Source organism: Atta cephalotes (assembly GCF_000143395.1).
Source record: "Atta cephalotes unplaced genomic scaffold scaffold00013, whole genome shotgun sequence".
Lineage (NCBI taxonomy): Eukaryota > Metazoa > Arthropoda > Insecta > Hymenoptera > Formicidae > Atta > Atta cephalotes.
In genome coordinates, this window is record NW_012130077.1 from 511,604 (window position 1) to 530,041 (window position 18,438).

An 18,438-nucleotide genomic window follows, 5' to 3' on the forward strand; every position below is an offset into this window, starting at 1 on the left:
TCTCTCTCTCTCTCTCTCTCTCTCTCTCTCTCTCTCTCTCTCTCTCTCTCACTTACTCTCTCACTCTCACTCTCTCTCTCTCTCTCCTCCCGTTCCTCAACGATTCTCCTCAGAACCAGTGCGGTGGTACACTCACCGTGAACATTTCATCAGAAGCGCCGTTGAGTTCCACAGACCACTTAACTCATAAATGAGGGATTATTTCATCGTGTAATCGCGTATGGACCAAAAAGCATTACAATTAACGCTAACCAACTGTACGGCGACGCCATGCACCCGCGGCACCGCGACGTCAAATAGAAACACGCCGCTGGGTTGTCACGGTACTGCTGCGCGTCGCGTTGCCTTTGGATATTATTTTGAATTTATTGCGACGAAAGCTTCGGTTACATCGTCGCGTAGAGCGCTCAGGATTTTGAAGATGACGCTTTGTTCATGCGATTAGCAACAAACTTCTGCAAATGCGTGTATTTAACGCTCCTTCATTCACTTATAACTCCTTTGTGCTAAACTTAATAAATTTCAATTAATAAATTAATTAATGTTTGACTTTTTTTATCTTAAATTAAGGAATGAATTATGAGTTTATAAATTATGAGTTTTGATAACAATTTTATTTTTATCAAATTTGTTGACACAGGAATTAATTTTAAATATCATAATATTCTCAGTAAAATCTATTATTAAGGGACGAAGAAAGATATATACGAGACAAATTCTATTCAGATAAGGATTTACACATGGTGTAAACCATTAACGCAATCATCGCGAATCTCCAATTTCGCATACGGTATTACGACGAGGTCGATGTGAAACGAGGTAAATCGGGCGATCTAAATCAATCGTAGAGCCGATTAGGCTCCTTTCCAAAACAAGATGGCAGGAAGACGCGAGATTTATCGCCCCGCGCGATCTTTGACGGCGGAAGCAACGAGCCGACGATTCTCCATCTTCCTTCGCACGTGATCGATCCGCTCTTTTCCACCCTCGAAGCAATAATCCTGACTGGAGTTAATATATATCGCGAGACGGAGAGGGAAGGGGGCAAGTCAGAGAGGTGGTCGGGGAGAGGGGGGGGGGCAGAGGAAGAAAGAGCCACGCCAATACATCACTCCGTCGGCCGTTCGGCGCGGCAGACCCGCCAAAATAGCAATTACCCCCGCGGAATCAAATGAAATAAAATTGCATTATCTGGCATGCCATGGCGCGATCAATCATACACCCTTTAGTCGGCCCTCGCCGAGGCGGGCACCTTCTACCTCCGTCCTCCGTCCTCCGCCACCGCCCGCCGGTCGGTCGTTCTTTTAGGATACCTGTCTATACCTGTGTATGTGATGCGTATGTGTGATACAGATCCCGCTGCCTGTGCCCGAAGAAAGTGCCGACGAAGACGAAGAGGATTCCATTTGGCGCGACTTACGCGATCGGTCATTGGCTGACGCGAAGAAAAGTCGTCCCTTGAATCCTTCGTCGAAGATGGAGGTTGTGGACAAAGCTGAGCGACGCACTGTCGCGCCATGAGATTAATTGCTCAATGCGTACTTATCTAGTTCTCCATATTCTTTATTAGCAATTATAATCTAATATTTTTATTCAATCACTATGACATAAATTATAATTAAACAAAAATTTTAATTTAAAAATATACGAAATAGAAAAACATATAATTCCCTTGTATCATTTATCGTCTCAGATATTATTATTATTATTATTATTATATTAAGAATATGATGCTAGTAATAAAAATCATACTAATCTTGTGTGTGGAATTAATTTCTATTATCATATCTATTATCGATGACGAAGTACGAATTTGATAAGCGATCCCCGTTCCTTTCATTCCTATCTGAATGTCGGAGAGATACACAAAAGCGCACACAAGCAAGGCTTTTATACCGAGCAACGCGATAAGTTGGTACCGCCTCGGAGCAGTGGCATGATTATTACTATTGCTATTATTGTTGCGGTTACATCGACCGCGATCACTCAAACTCGTTAAAACTTTTAGCATTAGTACCTACTTCGGCCTGCATTCCACCCTCCTTCGTGCACTTTCCGCCCACGACCACCTTCGCCCACCTTTCCACCCTGAGCTGCACCCTCGTCGCATAATACGTACGTACACATGTATGTACGGGTGTGATAACACACGCACAGTTACTTGTGGCAAGAATTTCTTCCGCGATTCCGCGCTCCATGAAATTGAGACTGAATATCGTCGAATAGTTTTGCACGTAAAAAATATAGCGCTTCATGAAAGATTGTCGTTATTTGTATATTATAATAATTTGTATATTATAATAATTAATACTAATCATTTTGCAAAATAATAAAAATAACTTAAAAGATAACAAAAACCGTCGCGAAAAATTCCAATAATAAAATATATTATAAAAAATATTTTTTAAACATTCCAGAAAAATTGTAAGTCATTTAAAATTAATTCTGAATTTTCTTTTTCAGGCAAAATTAAATTAATAAATTTTTGCTCGATTATTTTCATCGGTATAGCGAGTTCGCTTTATTATTTGCATCGTTCGATTGACGCATAACCATCGCGTTTTTCTCGGAAATTCCACCTGGATTCAGCGCCACTATAATTCCAAGCTACGGCACAGATATATTGGACGTACGTCCAATTCTTTTTCACTTCCTCTCGAAAAACGGTGCTCGTAAACACCATGAAGGCTATGATGGCATGAGGTATGAGGCTGGCGTGCGGACGTTAGAAAGTATCTAGGAATACGGAATTAATCGCCTCTTTCTCCATCCAGCGTGCTCGTATACCTATGTGCATAATACGCACACGATGTTACCAATGTGGAGATATCCGCAGGTGAAGTGGTAGCTGCCGGCTTGGAGAAAGGAATGGCGATATAAAAATAGATATGACCGGGAGAGGGAAAGCGAAAAAAGGGGGAGTAAGGGTGATTCGAGTAAAAAGACGAAAGTACAGGGACGGAGGATAGAGAAAGACAGAAAGACAAAAGGATGATGGTGAGAAAGGGGTGAGCGGCAAAAGGGAGAAGGCGCGGAATGTATGGAGATTCGGAGTCATGCGATTCAACTATAAAACTCGGCGAGTTTTGCAGCTGGCGAGGCGTCGTACCCCTCACTCTCGTCCCTTCCTTCGCTACCCCCCTGACGCCACCCCGTTCCCTTTCCTTTCCGCGGTTATTTACGGTTTGATTCGCCTTATCTTCCCAGCCACCCCCAACTTCGTCGTCCTTTCTCTCGTATTCCTCGCCTCGGCCCGTACCCCGAAAACTACCTCTTCTTTCCACCCCTTTCGTCCCGTAAAAGATAGTCGAATCGCGCGGCTACGGATTCCCGCATCGCGCTTGTTGTTAGCGGTGGCCATTTCCGGTATAGTCTCGATATTTTACCAATCCGACTCGCGAAACACGCCGAAGAATCTTTCTTTCCTTTCATTGTGCAAGATGAAATTTATGGACAATTTAAGTTCGAGTATATATTTATTATATAGATTTTAAAACAATTCATAAAAAGATAACTTTAAATAACAAATTAAAATTGTACGCATTCTCGAAAATGTCAAAAATTAAAAATTAAAAAATAGAGGAATGGGCTGAGAGTGAAGCGCTGTAAATGTTGCGCTAATTTTATATATATATATATATATATATATATATCTTCAATTTATTTGGACATTTCGAATCATTTTCAGCAAAAATGAAAATTACAAAATTGTGTTGAATCTTCAGAGGACCCTATTAATCATCATCATAATTATTCCAGTAGAAGTCACAATTAATCAATTATGTACAACGACAACTTATGTGATGACTGGTAAGATTCTTTGGATGTCTTGAACATGAGTCGAAATACATCCAAATAAATTGAAAATACACATAAAATTTGCGCAACATTTACAGCGCTTTACTCTCATTAGTCTGTTCTTTACTATTTTTTAATAAATTTTTAAGTCTTATTATTTTTTCAATCTTGTAACAATATTTTAATTAATCTTAATTGCTTTTGGTAAAATTAAAAGAAACATTATTATTATCGAGATTCATTGAAGACAAAATTAATGTTATAAATTATTAAGTATAAAAAAATATGTCAATTTGACTATTAGATATATATAAAAAATATGAGAAAATCACCTCAGAAGTAACCATTTGTAACTTTAACGTACAATTTTACAGCTCGTTGACGTTCAAACAACGAATGCAAATTTCAAGCCAATTAACGAAGGCTTTTCGTCGATTTAGAATCGAAACACCGTTGTAATTCGCCAAGCCGTTCATATTCCGAGCCGTACACTGGATTACATCTCCAAAGCAAATACTTGCGCCTCGTTAAGGTAACAATATTCAAACAGGATCTGCCTTAACTGTTGCGCAGCTTGTTTTGGTTTGGTCCTTCGACTTATCCGTCCTGCATTATTCTCCTCGTGGCTACCGAGGAAATGGGAATATCGAGAGTTACTCAACTTCTCATCACATTAATTCTTCAGCAAGAAATTAAATATTCAAGTCAGAGGCAAGGACACAGCAAGATGTGCATCGGAATTAAATAACTTTTTAAGTAACGTTTCGGTTGAATTGCAGCTTCCAATTTTAATTTATTAAATGCAGTATTTCACATTAACCGATTTGTATCTTGCGCAATATATTCAATTTTTTAATGCTAAATCTTTGCTCGTATTAACTATTGTATTAAAATTGACTTATACATATTCTGTTTAATATATAAAGTATACATTAAGTATACATTAAAATGATAGAAACAAATATGATCTTTTTATAGCGTACCAAAAGATGAACTTGTCAATTCTAATAATTTATCTATTGATTTCAATTAATCTATCGTATTTATCGCGACTAATTCTATATGACGACAAAATTGAATTTCAAACGGAAAGGTCACGAATGCTCCTATTGTATCAACGAGCGTTAACCTGTAAATACATGCCGACAGTGTGTATACATTCAATTACACCGAGCACATACGGATATATCTGCCGAAGGACTCGCAGCGTCTTAGGAATTCTGCCAAGCATTGAGCGTACAGGCGGATACAGTCGTCTGTGACGGTCTTCTATTCGTCTGTTCATCGTCTATTCCGACATCTGAACAAGCGAGCCTCTCCTTTCGACCGCGAGCACTAGGAGTCGTCGTCCAGCGATCTCAAAAGCCCCTTAGTACCGTTTCTCGGCCAGTGTCCTCCTATATCCGGCGAAATACTCCTTGAGGATCAAGGAAAGGAAGGTCAGCGTCTCAATGGACCAGATAAATCGCACAACATCTATCCGTCGTATACGTATTTTGATTAGTTCAGTGGCAAACGGCTTTGACGTGTTCTCTGTATAACATGTACTAAATAATTAGCTCAACATCGAAATGCTTTACCCCAATTTAAATTATTATTAGACGATTTCCTTTTAGAATATCGTACACATATTCTCTGTATTTTTCTTAAATATAACAGACTTCGTTTCTGTTATTCTAATCATCGAGAAATTAAGCCAATAGGATATCATTACGATTAACACTCGTTAATTTATTCTGACGATACATCAAAGCAGCCATTATAATCGTCCGTAGCACGACTCCGCTCGTTGACTCGTTATAAGAGCACCACCGTTATCCCGCCCAAGATCCACGGCTTATCGATATTCGGAATCGTCTGGCGGTCTAAGAACAAGATTTTCATGGGACTAGGTAGAAGTGAGCACCGAGCTTTGGTCGTCGCGTCAAAGACGAGGACAGAAAGTGGATGAATGCGTAAGGGTAAGCTGAGGAAGAGAGAGATCGAGAGATGAAGAGCTGCCGGGTACAAATGCTTTCGCTATCAGTTGGGTCTGGCAGCGAATCCTGCCTATCCATCCATACCACAATGCGGAGATATTAATTATGAGATATTACGATAAGACCCGAACAATACGCCCGTATTGAATGAGCGATCCTCCTTCTGCGATGCTACCGCGTGGAGAAACGTGTCTTACTATCCCGCTTATGGCTGCGAAATCTACATCTAATGCACCTACCGATACACACGCATCTATGCGCGTGTGACTGATGAATTTCGACGTAAGTGCACGTAAGCTGTTTACTGATTTCATAACATCGCCTGAATCAGACGTTGTCGCTGCATTGTACTATCGACGAACTTCTCTCGCTGATAACGATTGCTAGCCGTCTCATTACGTTGTTAGTTATAACTGTCTTCGATCCCTCCTCCCCTCTCTCTTTCTCTTTCTCGTAATTATATTATATTGGGTTATCCGAAAAGTTCGTGCCGACTAACCTATATAATTTAATAAATGTATACTAAAATTTAAATTTTCTGCGTTTCAATTTTCCTTCAACATTGGCACGAACTTTCCAGACAACTTAATACATAAGATTTTTAAGTAAAATAAAAATACGTAAAATCAAAAATTGTTTGTGGAAAAAATTATATATAATTACTTCAAAAAATCTTGAAAATTAAAAATAAAATTTATTCTTTCTGCAATATTTGAATAATATTGTATATAAAATAATTAGTTATTATTATTAATACTCAAATAAATATAATATTATAATAATTAAATACATATAAGTTATATCAATAATAATAATATGATTGATTTTACTATTATGATCAATTGATATATATATCAAAATTCGACATTGTACATAAATTCACTAACTCTTTTGAGACATTCTGTTCTACAAAATATTCCAATTTTATTAATTATTATAATTAATTTAAAGATTTTTTATATTATGTAGATATTTACGGCTGTAATACAGATATTATATAAGATATATAAATTAAGATACATCAATATAAAAAATCAAAATAATTCATTTTAAGATAATTAGTAAATAATTAATAAAACAGTTACTATATTGTATCTTTGGTAAACAATTTTTTAATAGTATCTAGTATAATATTTTAAAGAATCATATTTTAAATTTATGAAAATATATAAAAAACATTTTGGACGTCAGAATATTTTCAGAAATTATGATATATATATATATATATATATATATATGTGTGTGTGTGAAAAATTCTAGAATATTGAAGAATGTACACATATGAAGAAAATTATTCTAAAAAAGATATGTACTTTTTCCACTATTTCTGAAAGATTCGTATAGAAAGATCTAAGAAATTTTTTAAAAGCTATAAAATTATTTAAAAATTCTTAAAAATTCTTAAATTCTGTATAAAAATTATATGAAGAATTATAAGAAAAATTTTCACTTGTAGAAAGAACACTTGTAGAAAAATCTTGTTTAATTCGTAAGATCGCTTTTTACGTAATAATTCAAAAAGTTATTACTCGTCCAGAACGCTTATTTACATACTCCAGTTACATACTCCAGCTTGCAAGAATAATCATGATTACTTCTACAATACTATTAGTGTTTGAATAATATTAGTGCTTTCAAAATCTGTAACAAGATATATATCTGTTATTACAATTAAATTTATATTTAAAATATATTTATATATAAAATAATTAAGAAAGTAATATGTAGCAGTATCATAAAATTATATTTCAATCGGGTTCATTGTTTCGATTATTGGAAAGAAATCTGAAATCTTAATGTTCAAATATTTAAAAAATTAAATGCTGAGAGCAAATACTTTGAACTTGTTTGAAAAATGTTTGTGACAAAAAAGATAATCAATTGAGAAGCAAGCATTGTCTGATCTTTTGTGACTAAATAATGTTACTTAATTCAGTTATTTATAAATCACGTTTGTTAAATATGTAATATGTCACAATATTTAATAAATTTTTAAAATTTATCTAGTAAATATTAAATATATTCTAATTTTTAGAAAAATATATATAAATATGAAAAATATATATAATATAAATAATATAATATATATATAATATAAATAACTCAAGGAAGATGAAATATTATGCTCTATATATCTTGTATACTTGTATTTATCCATGTTAATTCTTTATGTATGTGTATAAATTCTTAAATTTATATTAATAATATACTTACTTAGGATGGCAAATAAGCATGTGATATTTTCTGTTAAATATTTCATTAAATATATTAAATTTTTTATTGCAAATAATACAACTTGTCCATATATCATCTGCTACGTTGAGTGTCAAAGATTGTGACATTTCGCTATGTCTAATTTCCTTTCGTATGTCTTCTATTATTTGTGACATTCTAATTATACGATTCTCTAATAAATCTAATAAATTTGACATTCTAGCCAACATTGTAGCCACAGATACTACATTTTATTTATCTTGTGTAAAATATCGCCATAGTAATAAGTCCTGTACAACATATTGACCTCCATATTGTTTTTTGCATTGTCTTCTAGATCTATAAAATTATTGGGGTATCATCATATCCATTATTATTAATTTTTTGTATATAAATATGTATTTATATACTTATTTTATATATCATCCTCATCCTTAAATATGTATTTATATACTCATTTGACACGGATAATGTCTTAAGTGACGTATTCCACAGACATTTTCCTTTTGACATCACAAATAATGCTTATTGTCTTAGTATTATATTGTACGTTGAATGTGAGATATTTTAATAATTCGCTACGTTTAATTTTTTCTCTCATTTCTAATATTATATGTCGATAATAGAATAACAAGTGATTCTCTAAAATATATACGTAATATATACTGTCTGATGAACTATAACAAATATTATTACATATTACAAAAAGCCATGCTTTCTTTGTAAAGTATCGCCATATTGACTCATCATACGTTTTCTGTCTTGTTCTATATTATTCTATATTGTTAATTTTATATTGTTAATTATTTTATGAACCCTGAAAAAATGCTTTTTTATCCTTGTTGATTGCTAATCGCAATAAATTTTATTACAATTGCACTCTTTAGACTTTCTTAATGCACACACATTACCACAATATCACTTATCAATTATAGTTACGTTGCGATACTTCCATATAATATCATAGAATGTGTGCTACTAATGTGTCATACTAACAATCCATATAACTGTGCCATATAAAGAAGTGTTAGTTTAGTAAAGATCTTCGCTAAAACGTAAATATTTATACATTAAATCTAGTTAACAGTCAACTTTCTAACAATTCGATCACTATTCTGAGAATTTTATTTAAATACATACATTGCTTGATAACACTTGACTTAACTGTAAAGATCAGTTTAAGCTCAGCTGTAATTTTTATTTATAAACAGTACCATAGAGTAAATTATATTAATCATTATAAATAAAAATAATGTAATTTATATACTCGGAATTATATTAAAAATTTAGAATTAATAATACATTGATACAGTGATAACTATGATAAGAATGAATAAATTTGAAAGTGCGAAATTATACGTTCTTGTAACTGCTTTGAAAAGATTAGCTTTCTCATAAGTTTTAAAAGCATTAACTTTTTTTCAAGCATTATTAATATTTAAAAAATGCGATTGAAAAACAAGTGTAAGTAAAAATAATAAAAAATTCAATAGAAATAAAAATCTTTAATTGTAGTGAGAAATATCAGAAGTATAGAGAAAAAAGTAATGGTATCACAATATAAAAAATAATAATAATAATAAAAATAATAATAATAATAAAAAAAATAATAATAATAAAATATGATATACTTACAATATATATATGATTCTTTTTAATATTTACTTATAGTTACCCTTCAGTAATTATCTCTAGCACTTAACTTCATAGTATATATATTTATTATATATTTATTAGTTAAAATTATTTCAGTATGTAGTATTATTAATCGCCATGATTCAAATGGCGTATTTAATTTCATATTTATTAAGTATAGAATGATGTATAAAATAAATAAAGATGTATAAAATAAATAAAGCAAACTATGAAATATGTTGATTAAATTTATTTTATAAATTTTATACTTATAATTATAAATTTAAGTAAATTTAATTTTTAACAACTTTTTAAATAATTTTTAATCAGGTTGAAGAGTTTGATGTTTACTTGCAAATTTGAGGTAAAGATCGTTTCAGGTTCCTTTTACGAGTTCTCGTATCATGAATTTATGACTTATCGCGAAGTGAAAATACCTGCGATTATCCATGTGACGACCTGAAGTTTCTCAACACAATATCATTTGTAGAAAGACTCCAGTTTGGATCAAATAGTCATCTCTCAATTGTTGGCAATTTCTAATCATTATTTCACTGATTTATGTACGAATGTTTTATAACTTAATTCAATTACCTTATTTATTCTAAAATTGACAATACTATTTCGTTTTTATACATAAATACAAATAATGCTATGACTGAAATAAAGATGCAAATGGATGAGCATTTAAATAAAGTTCTACGAGATGTTTGCTTTCACGTAGAAATACGTGCAAGTCAAACCTTATTCGACATTGTTCGTAGCCACATCCATCGAACTATTCGAACTTACTGGAGTGCTTTCGAGACATTGCTTCGCGAAATATGACTCGGAGTACAGATTCTGATGGGTTGGCCGGGGATGACAGGGGGAGGCGAAGAGAAGCTGGTCTCCCTCAAGATGGCGCCGCTTGCGAAACTTTATTAGATATTTTCTTCAATAGGATAGAAATGCAAATAACAGTTGTCAAGTAACTTCCTCCGAGAGAGTAGGAGAAATAGTGCGAGAGCGCGAGACGGGGAACGAACACGGGGAAGAAGATTGAGAGGAAGTGAGCGAAGGAAGACGCTGTCGGAGTACCAATATTGAGCCGTGGTAAAAGTCCAAGTCTCTCCCTTTCCTACTCCTCTTCTCCTCCCCCTCCCCCCTTTTCGCCATCCGTCGTCTTTTCCGCCGCTCCCACCGCTCCTCCGACCTTCGTTCCCTCGTCAGTGAATATTGTAGAATATTGCATTTCAAGATTTCCTCCTGGGATACAGTCAGACGCATTAACCCTTTGGCAAACGAGGAGAAATTTACGAGCGAACGGGTCTTAAGGAGTCTGCGAGAGCTATGACGACGACTTTCGATCCGGCAACGAACTGCAGGTCATTCGCGTTCATTTCCTTCAGATTAACATTAACATTCCGTCCCGAAGTAATCAATGGCCGTCTTCTGCAGATGAAATATCGTTCCGATCGATATATTATTACAAACACTTTTTTCCAAATATAATACATGTATCTACAATTTATGTACACTTTAAAGATACTACAATTATTTATACTAATATATTATGTGAAACTATATTGACGCAATGCTGAAGTAGCTAACCGGATATTACAATAAGAGAGAGAAAATTTCTTCCTTATCATTCAGAACATTTAAATTGATTAGTTATGCGATGGCAGTTACGAAGCGTAAAATTATTAATACGGATCACACTTCGTTATATGACAGTCGGGGCTAAATGAACATCCGCCAATACAATTGGCAATCCAATGATCATCGCTATTTCTGTCTCTGATTCAATCATGTTGAGTCACGAGAGGAATATAACCGAAAGTAATTTTTCCACAACAAGTCGGGCGTCCTACGTTCATTAATCTTTCAGATAGCGACGCACGCTATAAAGGCTCTGTCATCAGAGCCGCAACTAATTAACGTTAATTTCTACGTGCACATTCGGACCTTATAATGCGGCCGCAAGGTATTTTCGGGTTACCTTTTCCGTATTATTCTACCTCAATTCACGAGCGATTTACTCCGGTAAGTATTTTGTAAAATCTGCATTTTCTCGTTCTAATTTGTGTCTCTTGAAACGAGGCTAACTGAGTAAATGAAAGCAACGATGGTGAAAGTAGACGGGAACAGAAGAAGACTCTATTCGATGTACGTCCATATTTTTGCATAGCGACGTTCTGGCCGCTGCTGCTATTTTTGGCCGTTCTACGTTTCTCGTGGATTTTATAATTAATTATCTTAATGCATTCGATTCGAGAATCATGCCTCTTGCCCCCTTTTTCCCTTCCTCCCACCTTTTCGTCGGTTTCCCTTGGTAAACCTCGCCGAACGCGACAGAAATGTTTTCTCGCTTTTTCTCCGGTAAGAGTAACATTACGTTAATGATAATTTTCATCTCGCGCAGGTACACAATTAATTATACGAAGAGCGAATATGTAATGTGACTTTTTTAAGGCGACTTGCGCTCATATGATTAGTGTGTGCAGTTCCTTGCAATAAGAAAAAAATAACGTGGATAATGCCTCAGCATAATTAGTTAATTTCTTTATCAACCTGCACCAAAAACAAGCGGCTTTAAAATAATTATCTGATTAAAATAATAATTTGTTATACATGTATTACGGAAATTATTATTTATAAAAACTATTATTTTTAAAAAAATGAAAAATGATGATATATAAATAACAATAAATTAATATTACCTTCGAATTATTTGGCAACGCTATGGCAAGTTGCTGTTCGGAATATTATTACATTCAAAGCACCTGTCTTTTTCTGTCGCCTTGAACGATCGCCTCTTTGCATTTCTTATTGCCCGTGGCGTTCATATAAGAAGATTCGTGCCAATAATATCGTGGCTAAAAATATGACGCTTTACGATCGTTCTCGATAATTAGACCACATTCGATGGTGACGTAATCTGCGGCCGTTCATAAGCGGATCACGAAGACCGCGTATGGATTGTTGGCGCGTGCCGCAATTGACACCAGGCCATCGTGTACAAAAATATCCCGGGCGATCATATCGGGTCAATTGGTACCGGTGACTAATCGTCGTAAGTCAGTGACACGAGCTTAACGATTCACCTACGCCGCCGACATACATGTAACATCGATTGTTTCTACCGCAAAATCAATCTTACAATATCATCTATCTTTTTTTTTCCTCGAAAACAATAATGCAGTTCTACGATTTGAATCAGTTTGAAGAACAAGTCGATAGGCATTATTAATTACTTTCTATACAAATACAAAATGTTTTAGTGCTATAACAGATTTCAATATCAGGTCAATTTTTTTATTAAATCTTGTGTTAAATTATAAAATGTTCAGACAATAATATTGCCTTCTGTTATTCATGTTATTCATCGTTACGACTGCCAATTAATATTACAGCAAAACAAATTTCAGACATATTTGTACAAATAATATTTGTAATGAAACAATAAGCAATCCTTTTAATTAACGAGAGAAAATTCCTTGAGCGAACATCACATTTCACAAATTAATAATAATACAATGAAATGCAGAGCAAAGCATTCGAGCAGAAATAATAATTGAGCTGATTCAATAATAACTAGAATTATATTACAAAGTGCAATAGAATGCGTTTCATTACAATAAGTTTGATAAAAGCGCAATCTCGAATTACAGTAAAGCATCCAACGTCACAGACTAACTTACGTCACGTAAGTCATTCGTTGACTTAATTCTTAAACAGTAACATTCGTATTTAAGTAATACTAAATATACACGAAATGAGTAGACCCTTCTTCAAAAAGGTACCCAAGATACTAGTTTCGCGAGAAGACTTCATCTTAGATTAGATTTTGTATCGCACTCACACTCCAGCATTAATAAAATATTGATTATGGTTTCATTACAAATATGTAGTTGCGCGGAAATAGCTACGAGAGATGGGCGGCGTAGGTGGGCAGGGTGACGTGGTGCGGTGCCTTTGTAGGAAGTTTGAAAACTCGACGAGTGGATTAATATCGCGGAGTTCCCGTTACTCGTTGTTGATTTTGTCTGTCTCCGCCCGACTACCCTCGCGAGGCGGCACCTCCCGTCTCCGTTCCGACCCCTGAAGCCACCCCACATTTCTCTCTCGCAGCCCTGAACCACCCCAGAGAGAGCCGCCGCCACCACCCCCAGACCTCATCCGCTCTCCTCGCGAGAAGCTCAAATGTCTCTAATGAACCGGCTTGTGTGCTTATATCTGCGGCTCCTCTAACCGCTTTATACCGGGCGTTCGTTCGCGGGATATACGGAAAGTAAATAATGCGGTGTAAATAAAAACACGGAACGAAGCATAAAACGGAGAGTGCGGCTGGCTCTACTTCGGACCCGCCACGATTCGATCCCTCGAGGTGGACACAGCTAGGAGCTTTTTTTCCTTTTCATCGTGCGCCCCGCAAGGGTAGCTTTTGGCATCGACTGGTTCACCTTGCGACGTTGCTTTCAGTCATCGTGTACGTGTGAGTGTGTGTGTGTGTGTGTGTGTGTGTGTGTGTGTGTGTGTGAGTGCGCGCGATGTACAAAATTCAACGTTGTCGCTAACGAATCGGTCAAGATAAAAACGTACAGCCGCATATTTTGCACTCAGATGCACTTCACGTAGACTGTAATAAAATCTAGTTTTACAGTTTCCGTTATAAATCAGTTTCATTTGCTTTAATTTAGATTATTGCGAAACGAAAGAGTAGTTTTTATCTTCGATATTTTTTCTTATTAATTATAAACAGAAATTAAAAATTTTTCTTAATTAGGATCTCTTATTGTTTCTCTCATCTGAGCTTAAATAAATAATTATTATTTTGACCGATTATTAACTCGATAAATATTAAAGACATATATTTTTTGAAAAAAGATCATACGAAAGTGATTAGCGTATGTATTTCAATATAGGCGGTGTCGATACATATTGAGCTCACATGCCTATGAAATTTTATATCGCATTAAAGCCATCAATATCCCCCTCTACTTGCGAACACGAGCATAAAAATTGTCAAACGTATTAACGCTCTGCTTCGAGCGATCGTGCTCATGCTTACCGAACGTGGATTTAATAAAGTTCCAGTGAGGAGCGATTCGTCTTCCCGCTCGTGTCACGATAATATTCCACGCTTTCCGTCTCGTCGGATATCTCCGGTCATTAAATCCCATATTAATATCACGAGGACCAAATGATTTCTCGTTTTCGTCGCGTACATTTATCTATGCAGACGTCGTAACAGAATTAACGTTCCATTTCGCATAAAAAAAAAATCGAAGAATATATTCAATCATTTTAATCACATATCCTCATTTTTAATTTAAATATTAAGTTTTTAATAACCAAAGTAATCAGGAATTAATCTGTATTAAAGCAAACAATTTCTGTTATTATCGATGGAATAATTCTTATTACTAAATGCTATTATATTATGTCATTATATTAATTATAAAAAACAGTTTAATATAATCTAGTCTAGTAATCATTGATACTATAATTAAAATTGATAACTAAAACTTTATCCAAATATATAAATAAAATGCAAATTACTTTAAATTATTAACAAATATATTATATATATATATTATAATTGCATAAGATATTTATGTATTTCTATCTATTCCAGGGGCTTGATGTTCTGTTTCTGATTCTTAGAAACTCAAATTGATTTCTTGAGGATTTAGTAAAAATGATTAAAATCGGTGAAATGTCGATACAGCTCACGAAACAAAACAGCTAACTAATAAATAGGAACTAACATTGCTTTGTCTTAATCGAGAAGGGACTTGTCTTGGTCCGTTGCCGCCGTAGTTTCCAATTTACGCTCGAAGTACCTCTCAATCCTATCAGAAGAAGTAGAAGCAGAAGAAACGGAAATGGACGGGCGCCGAGGTAAGACTTCCATCGTGGAGTCTTACGCGAAGAGAGAAGCCCGTTCCATCCCTCGTTTTAATTAAAGCAATAAGACCCAGTTACCCATCTAGGAGGGAGATCGAAACTGATTCGTTACTATTTATTTCTAATTATCTTCGATTCCATAAGCCCGGAAATTCCAACGATGCGAATCCCGTCCCGTCGTTCCTTCCGCCGCCGATCTACCCGCTATCCCACCTGTCTGCCCTCGGCCGTAATCGAATAATTAAGCCGTTGATTGGAGCTTTATTACCCAATCCGCGAAGTGAGTTTTTATTGGCGCTCTCGAGCTTGCCGTTGAGTATTTAAACAGGGCTGATTGCCCTCTTCCGATTGGAGGGAAATCACCCGCGAGATTGGACGCTGCATAATGTATCTATCTCTACCCGCCGTTCGAATTATTCTCCTTTCTTTATCGGAAGTTCCATTAAAAAAAAAAAGTTCCCCTGTTTTCTCTAATATTTTCATATTTTATGGATTTAAAGCAATAGTTTTCTTTGGCTCATACATAAATATAATTATAACTAATATAATTATAACTAAATATTATTATTATTATCAATATAAATAATACAGTCAACTGTTTATTGTAACAAAATTTTTAGAATAATTTAAAGCTATGAGATTATATGACAATTTTACATAATAACATAATGACAATTTCACATGCTGATCCATAACTGAACACCGACTTAGTGTTGCATAAAATCCATATTCAATATGCATTCTTACGATTTTAATTCTTCATGTGAGATGTAAAAATCGCTTCGCAAAATATTACTTAATTGATACGCGAACATTTGCACGAAGCGCATTTCGTTCTCATTCCCCGTGATATAGAAATATAGTATCAAAATGCGTTTTCAATAATCGTGCGATTCACCGGAAGAGGCAGCAGGAGAATGTCCTACATGGAGTAGAAAGGGGACCGAACGGAGGGTAGCCCTGATGTCGGCATTGATTTTGCAATGTAAAACATTTCAGTGCTTCCTAACGGGTTGGCGGAGGACGGAGGAGGCTGGGAGCGAGGAGAGTGGAAATCGAGCCGCACGATTTTCTCCGTTGGGAACGAAAAGATATTGATGGTTACGGGGATTTGATGGCATATTGCTCAGCGTCGGACGCCGATATCGTTGAGAGATATCGTTTTGTGATGTCTTCAGTAACGCTTCCCGATGTCGGCGTGCAGGGACGCAACCCCGCGTATTAAGACCGAGGGTGCTCAAGACGATTTCGAAACGATACTTCACTGTCAGTAACACGTCGACCACCGTGCCTTCTAAAGTTGGATTCAGTAGAATGGATACGAGACTGCAATCTCTTTTTTCCCCCGATATACTGATGATAAAGAAAAAAACGAAACAGCGTCATTTAAAATCGATACCAGTACGAGATGTGAAGTAAATGAAAATTGGATTCTTATTCTTTATAACAATACTCCGGGATAATGTACGTAACGCATTTTTCTTTTTGTTCTTTATAAAGTACTCGGTCTATGAAAATCTTTCTCGAAAGAAAAAATGGAACAACGGTGCATTGCTCTTTATTCGAAAACGATAAAGATCACTTACTTACACTGCGAATGAGAGAAAATATATATAAAGACGGTGTATAAAGACGATGCGGAAGAACGGCGATCCAGACGAATTGCTGGTCCGTATCCGGTCGGTGACATTTCATTCTCAGGCTGGCAAGAGGGCATTGTCTCGCTTCCCTATCAGATTCTCTCATTTCGCTGCCTTGACTCGACCCTCGAGAGCGTACGATTACTTTCTTTTTGTTTTCATTTAATTACAGATGTCAAGGGGTTGTACCCATTCCTCCTCCTTCAGCCGCCCTTCCCTCGTCCACCCTGGGGCCACCCACTTTTTCCCCTTATACCTCTTTCTCTCTCTCTTTCTCTTTCTCTTTCTCTCTTTCTCTCCTTCTCTCTATTATTCCTTTATTTATTCCAATTATCTGCACGACGTGAATTTGTCATTGCCTTTAATTTCCCTACCCTCGCACTCTTTCCACGGCCACTCCGCTGCTCGTCGACGACTTCTCGCGCGCCGCAGCGACTGCTAAAAGCGAGAGCCGGTGCTACCGGGGCGCCAAGACGTTTGACGTGAGTTTAGCGGGTAATTTGTGCTCCCGGGGTAAAAACTCTCGACTCAATTATACCGCAATGCTTTGATATTAGGGCCGCGTTTTTATTAAATCTCGCGTTATTAATTCGCCAGGCTCGATTTTTCGTACAGTACAACCGAACAGTGTAATTGCACGTCCACGTTGATTGTTGTGAATTCATTCCTGAATAGGAAAGAAATTTGCGCTGCTCATAATATATTTGCGTAGAATATTTTAAAGTAGTAATCCTTTTCACAGATATTAAAAATTGGATTTAGTTCCTCTAGTTTTTATATAGATTTAAATATCCACTCTCAGATTAATCTGCTCAATACTTTCAATTTCTTATTGAAAAAAATATCTGATTGGATTAATTGGAATTCTAGTTAAAAACGGACGAATCATTTTTTAACTCTGAATCTATATAGAATTCTTAGTTGAAATAATCGGAATTCTAGTTGATATAAGAACAGATATCAGAATTTTTATTTTCAATCATATGTTTTTCTCAATGTTTATTTAATATTAAAAGAATTATTTATTAGAATATTTTTGTACATATGTAAATATAAGTGTAAAATGTATGTATATTTAAATATTAACGTTAAAATAAATTATTATCGCAATCAAAACAATACACAAAACAATACACAAAACATGGCGCGTATACTTTGCTGTAATCAATAGCTGACAATAAGCCTGACTTTCAGAACGGATCACCCTACGGATTATTTACGACACTCGGATGTATCGGCAATCCCCATTTGCGAAATTGCCTGGCCGCATTCGAATT

At 35.3% G+C, this 18,438-nt stretch overlaps 1 protein-coding gene across 1 annotated transcript in view; it reads right to left on the reverse strand.

Annotated features, from left to right (window-relative positions):
- The window catches only part of LOC105617387, a gene marked incomplete at its 3' end in the record, with an annotated part of 7,668 nt that extends 6,149 nt beyond the window's left edge, over positions 1 to 1,519 (reverse strand). Inside the window, exon 1 of the mRNA XM_012198942.1 lies at positions 1,324 to 1,519. Coding sequence (XP_012054332.1) covers positions 1,324 to 1,519 — 196 coding nt within the window. The remainder of the gene's footprint in view (positions 1 to 1,323) is intronic.
- Positions 1,520 to 18,438: the final 16,919 nt, after the last annotated feature.